Source organism: Mya arenaria, chromosome 1 (genome assembly GCF_026914265.1).
Source record: "Mya arenaria isolate MELC-2E11 chromosome 1, ASM2691426v1".
Classification (NCBI taxonomy): Eukaryota; Metazoa; Mollusca; class Bivalvia; order Myida; family Myidae; genus Mya; species Mya arenaria.
Genome location: NC_069122.1, coordinates 39001364 through 39008013, shown reverse-complemented (window position 1 = coordinate 39008013; position 6650 = coordinate 39001364). Strand labels below are relative to the sequence as shown.

The following is a 6650-nucleotide window of genomic DNA, read 5'->3' as shown; positions in this document are numbered from 1 at the left end:
AATACATATTACCTCATATTCAGACATGAAGTATCTGATTTTACATAACAATATATGTAAATGTATATATAGATACATGACAGCAAATAAATCAATGTTTAATACTTGTTACAGTTACAAGTGATTGAAATTGATATATATAATTATATTTGTATATAGAATATTCATTTCTAGTGTTTAATTTGCATAAAATGTTTATTGATTCAACTGTAAATACTATAATGTATATTGATGTTATGTAAATAAATATTGAAATATCTTGAATCTTTATTGTCCTTTGGGACGAATATACGAAATACATTTTCAATTACATAAAATATTATCCTTCCGAAAGTAGTATTAGACAATGAGGGCACGTGCTTGGTGCATTTTTTTAAAAAATCCGAGGATGATAATGCTAATGTATCCGAACGAAAATTTGTAAATCTATTAAGGATATAACATAGATTTTCAGCCAATGAAATGTGAGATAGGCAGTTATTAAGTAATAGGCTTAATTATTAAGAAGTTCAGCATTCGTGGTTGTTCAAAGGTCCGCCTCCTAGCACTCATCCGATACACACAACCTACCTCAGATTTTGCATCGACAATGTGTCAGTCAATGAGGCTGTATTCTAAGTCAATTAAATGCCCTGAAGTAATATCTTAATGGTTAAAACGGGCTAGTTCTCTACGTTTACATGTACTCCGCCCATTCCGCTCATGTCATCTAACTAATACTATGGGTTATTGTAACGTTCAGCTAAAGACGCGACATCACCTGACATACATGAAGGTAAAGATTACTAACCTTTCAAAAATAACAAAGGTATCTTTGGTAGTTACATCCCGTCTCCATGGATATGACATTTATATGGGAGGTGTGTGGGGGTTGATACTTTTTCGTAATTCAATGAGTTTTCTTAGTGGATACTTTTATAAAACGGAACATAATGTATCATACAAAAGACGTATTTGGGACAACGGTCGGCACTAAGGAATCTCCTACACTCAGGCGGTTTATCTTTACCCATGGCCGGGGCACGTGATTGAAATGACCGGATATCCTGTGTGGGGAAACATGTATTATATCTACTTATCTAAGTCATTCTACTGTAAATAAATGAAGAATGACTACGTTTATTCGTGATTTTAGGCCCGATCTGTGTTGTTTTATTAGTGTCTTATCGAATCATTGGGGCTCAAGGGAGGATATATATATTGTCGTCTGTGTCATTTCCAGAGATCAACCAGAAGGCGCTTATGTCTAAGACAAAACTCAAAAGGTTTGAGCTTAAAATCCTATACTTTGATGTCGATTCATCATCCATCACATTCATTAGGTCTGTCTTGTCTGTCTGTCTGTCATGGGAGCAGTGGATAAAACGCTAGAGAAACTTTGATGGGTACATATGAAGGCTGATATAACAATTAGTTGTATTAGACCTAAAAAATAGTATTGCGGTGTCGGTTTTAATGCGCATGCGCTAAAAATCAAAATGGCGGCATAACAAGACAAATTATCTCAGCGTTCACGTTCAGATTTTCTGCGTATTTGAGCCGAATATTGCTCTTAAGAAAGTAGAAAATGAAAGAAATGGTTGGAGGCTGTTGTGTTTGTTCTGACGAGAGGGGCTGGAATGAAAATCCTCTCGTCTATTGCGATGGAAATGGTTGTAACGTTGCAGTGCACCAGGGTAAAAATTAATTTAAGCATGAGTTTTTGAGTATTTTCTGTTTGCTACCACAATGTTGACATGTTTTGAACGCCACAGGCCGACTGATTCATACCAATGTAAAATATATTCTTCAACTGTAAATTCACAATATTTAACACTGCATTGTTAAATAAAAATACAAAAGTTAAACATAAATTATTTTTAGTAAATTATACATTTCTCTTATTATTTTTAAGTGTTTTATGAAACACAAATTTAGATTGATCCGTCAACAAAGTTTGCCAATTTTGAACTATCTAGCAGGTGCCTGTTATCTTTTCGCTCAATATACTTAGTGCTGGGATCTGTCATTCTTGGCTAGCAAAACAACAAGTTGGATATGGACACATTAATCCTCAAAGACTCAGAAGCGGCTGTTTATATGGACGCGGCTGTTTATATTGACAAGGCTGGACCGGGCCAACGGAAACCTCCGTATCAGTTACAAAGTCATCGGAATTTTGCCAGACCGAACTATTTCCAGAAAAGCGGCACATGTTGATAGGATCCTTAAAAAAGTTTCAGGGTTCTCAAAATGAACCGGCCGCCGGCCTATTTGACCACTTAAAACCAGAAATCGGCTGGTTAGAATTGTTGTAGAAACCATAAGGTCACATTCTTTTCTGACCTATTTTAATTCTGATTATCTATTCTTACGTCGGCGTATGTAAGAGTCTTCAGATTCGTATTGGTAAGAATTCTCCGTAATTCGCGCATGCGCTGTTACGGTTACCTGTTAGAAGAAGACATTGTCGATGTCAAAAAAAGAACAATAGACACCCCAATAAAAGTGGCAAAATTACAACCATCAGATTTACGTGACCATCTGCTAAAAATAGATGTTTCGTTACGATGAACACTCGATATCTTCTAATTGGCCGTGACTGCAGATGGGTGTAATCGGTCCAAACACTTGGTAGATCACAGGAGACACATTTTGCTGACTGTATAATGCAATTATTTCGGATATTGTTCGCCGAGTTTTTTTCCTTGTCCGAAATAAAACTTACTTTTTACTAATGTAGTAATGATTAGGCTTTGCGTATATACAGGCTAAATGGCAGGTTTTAAGACACATTTCATTAACCGTTACAATAATAAATCCGCAATAATCAGTTGTTATTTATTTCGCCTAATGCAAGCCCCATCCCATCACAAACACCTGTGAAAGGATAACTAATTAACACATGTATTGCAATGTGTCGTGTATGTCGGCTGCAGATACACTTTCTGACGTCAGAGCACGAACACACCACATTTTTCCGTTTGATATGCAGCCGACATGTACGACACATTTCAATACATGTTTTAATACCGGTAAGTTAAACTTGAGATTAAAGTCGCGTGGCAATGTATTGTATTCAGGGCTCTCACTAGGCTGAAAATTTTGGGAGAAGTGACTTCTCCCTTCAGTCAATTTAGGGAGAAGTGGGGAGACTTTAGGGAGAAGAGATACTTTTTATAACACCTGATACAAAAACTATGCCATACCACACACCTCAGTTTATATTCACATTCAAATTGATTGCTATAACTATATAAAATGTTCATAAAATAATGTATCATTTTTGGCTCAGCAAAAGTGTAATTGTCAATGTCACATAGTTTATCTCCAAATAGCATCTAAAATGAACCAAAAAAATACATCTAAGGATTTGAAATAATCATAATGACCTCATAAATGAACTGTCAATAAAGTAGGGGGACGAATCTTGTTTTGGTACGGTCGGGATAGGGTACGTTCGGGATAGGGTACGAATGTCACATTCAGCTGTGCTGTTATTTACTTGTCTCTGGCTAAATAATTTTATATATGCTGACCAAATGACATTTAAATCAGTGTCTTTGGTGAAAAATTTACCGATACATAATGGGAAGTTGAAAAATTAACTCGGAAAATTGTTCTGACAAAATGGCGATCTCGCCGATTTTTTTTGACATCATAACTGTGACAGGAGAAAATTACTGTACATAAGTAAACCAGTGCTCCAGCCAGGATTTGAAAAGGGCAGGGTGGAGTTTTGAAAAGGGCAAGCTAGATGAGTCGTGTAGGGGCGATTGAGGGTGGTTGTGGGAGTCGGTCCACCCCTGTCACAAGGTGTTTTTTTTTTTTTTTTTTTTTTTGGGGGGGGGGGAGGTCTCACCCTAGAAATTGTTTTGTTTTCATACTCAATTTAAATCATTTTTCATGATTTTCAGACTTGAAAAAAATGGGGCTTTTTCTCAAAATTTAGAAGGGTGTGTTTTAATATCAAAATTAAAATTTGTCTTATTGTCTGTGGTATAGTGTGATTGTACTTGACTGGAGTCTTCTTAAGTGCAATGTCACATATTTCTCCTAAAAATCATGTAAAATGAAGAAAAAACAAAGACAGTTAAACATTTGAAGCAATCAAATAAATAAATACACAAAAAAACAAATATGTAAGGGACGAATCTTAATTTGGTACGTTCAGGATTGCGTACGAATGTTACATTCAGCCTGGCTGTTATTTAATTGTCTTTGGTAAAATAATGTTTAATATGCTGATGTTTTAAAATAAAATGACAATAAAAATCACTGCCCTTTCTTAAAAAGTCACTTATAAAACATAGAACATTAATAAAATAACTCCGAAATTCGGTCTGACAAAATGACGGTTTCGGCGAATTTTGACAAGATCGTGGACATGATAGGTAAACACTTCATAGAGCATCAACATATTTTTGTGGGTTACAAAGAAATTTTCATCATCAGTATTTTACAAATAAACTTTCAAAACATTTACTGAATAAGTGATGTATTTGATTGTGTTAGCGCCACTTTTCCTGTGTTTATAAATCGGTAGTGACCGTCTGCTTCAAATCAACACTGTTTAAAATGGCGAGTCTCGTCTGTACAATACAATAAACAATTATTTAAAAATATTTAATTGTGCTTGACAACATTTTTCACCATCCCCTTGCATTTTCTATCGCATTTTACGAACTTTCATCATTGAATAAACGAGTTCTCAATGTATATTCTGATTGGCTGGTATTCAATAGCTCCGCCTCCTGCCGATGTTCCCTATTTGGCTTTTCCTAATTATCGGATTAAAAGATGACCGGTTATGAAAACACAGGTCGTCTGCTCACTACACAAATACACAATTAGCTGTCATATGACTTGGACAAGGCACATGGGAAGATGAAAGGGCCGTACGGCATATTTTAAGCAGTCGGCAATGGGGCAGCATGGTGACACCTAGCGGGAACACTATTATCATAAATATTACGTAATTTGTCTCAATTATGACAGCGGCTGCCGATCTTTAATAATGATTTCAATGGTAAAAAGGGCACTAACGGGATAATTGGCGCTCATAGAGCATTTGTGAAAAGGGCACTACTCAAAAAAGGGGCAGGGCGGTAAGAAAAGGGGCACGGGCGCTGCGCCATTGAAAAACGGGCTAGCTGGAGCACTGTAAACTCTACATAAAGCAAAAAAAATAATATTTTTTTGTGTTTACAAATCTTTTTTCATCATGAACATTTCACTAAAACCAATCAAATATTTGGTGATACGTCATGTTATTGATTTTCTTAGCGCCTACTTGCCGATGGATACGTCATGTTATTGATTTTCTTAGCGCCTACTTGCCGATGGCCCAAGATGGCTATGGCCGTCTGCTTCAAAAGCAACAATGTTTAAATGTCTTGCATTGTTTGTTCAATACATATATTAATTTCATTTTTAACTTAAATTAATGCTTGACACGATATTTCATAATTATGTCTCCAATTCTATATCATTTTAACGAACTTATATCATTTGATCAGGGTCTTCTGAATGTACATTCTGATTGGTTAACTTTCAATAGCTCCGCCTACTGGCGATGTTTTGGTAATTGGATGACACGGCCCAATTATCGGATTAGGAGATTACCAATTTGTATGAAAGGCTTATTGTGATGTTTTGACTAATGGGACATTGGCCAAATACTCGCTGATTGACAGATTTACAATGTGCTAAAATTTTCGGCGAAGTCAATGTCGCTTTGATGATACAGTGAACTCAACGAGTTAGACCCACTTTCCGTTTTCCTCCGCGGATTTTCGCTATCGCGGCCAACGCAATGAATTTATCGTCTGTCCGCGTTCCTCGGAGTTGGAATTTAAGGCCCTCAGAGGGTGATCGGTCGGCCGAAGAATGACGGACGCGGCGTTCCTCGGAGGGGTAACCTCTGCGAAACTCTGCAGACATTTGATAAGAATCTACGCTAAAGTTATTTTTTTATTAAAAATTTCCATCGATAATGACGGCTTCAGTAAATTTTGATTATTCTTTTTCCTCTGCCCGTTTTACATGAAGTTAGCTTACCACAAGAATGCTGTCGTATTTCACTATTTGCACATGCATCTTATAAATGTATATTTTACTAATGACTGAATACATTGATAAACACATTTCACCTGAAAAAGGCTAGGTTACTTATTACACATTTTCGGAAAATCAGGAGGTCAAACACGCGTTCAAAGTTCACAGCGCATGGTTGAAGCCTTGCCTCGTTTTCTGTGGAAAAAATCTGTAATACGTCATAGCTATTTTTAACCACCAATAATAAAAAGTATATTCTATATAATGTATTGATCACGCGCGTGACGTCAGAGGTCATGGTTACAATAAGTGGCAATTTATCAATGATTCAATGTTTACTATAAACAAGTCAAGACAATATTCAATTGGCGTTTTCGGACACAAAACAAATTAAACGCTGGTAAGAATCTTGTACGATTAATAATGTACATAAGCATAAAAAATAACTTCTAAACAAGAGTGATTTCTTGCTTATCTGATTAGACACGGAGTTCCGCCGAGGGGTCATAAAATCGGACGATTTTCAACGCTATCGTTCATGTTAAACTAGGCGGAAAACCAGCCACTCGGAGGAACTCGGAGGGATTTTAGCGAGGGCAACAGTTTTACCCTCG

General features: G+C 36.4%; 1 protein-coding gene across 1 annotated transcript in view; it reads left to right on the top strand.

Moving 5' to 3' along the window:
- Positions 1 to 1487: 1487 nt before the first annotated feature.
- The window catches only part of LOC128227047 (protein AF-10-like), a 32224-nt gene continuing 27061 nt past the window's right edge, over positions 1488 to 6650 (top strand). Inside the window, exon 1 of the mRNA XM_052937235.1 lies at positions 1488 to 1676. Within this exon, the coding sequence (XP_052793195.1) occupies positions 1568 to 1676 (109 nt within the window). The 5' untranslated portion in view covers positions 1488 to 1567. The remainder of the gene's footprint in view (positions 1677 to 6650) is intronic.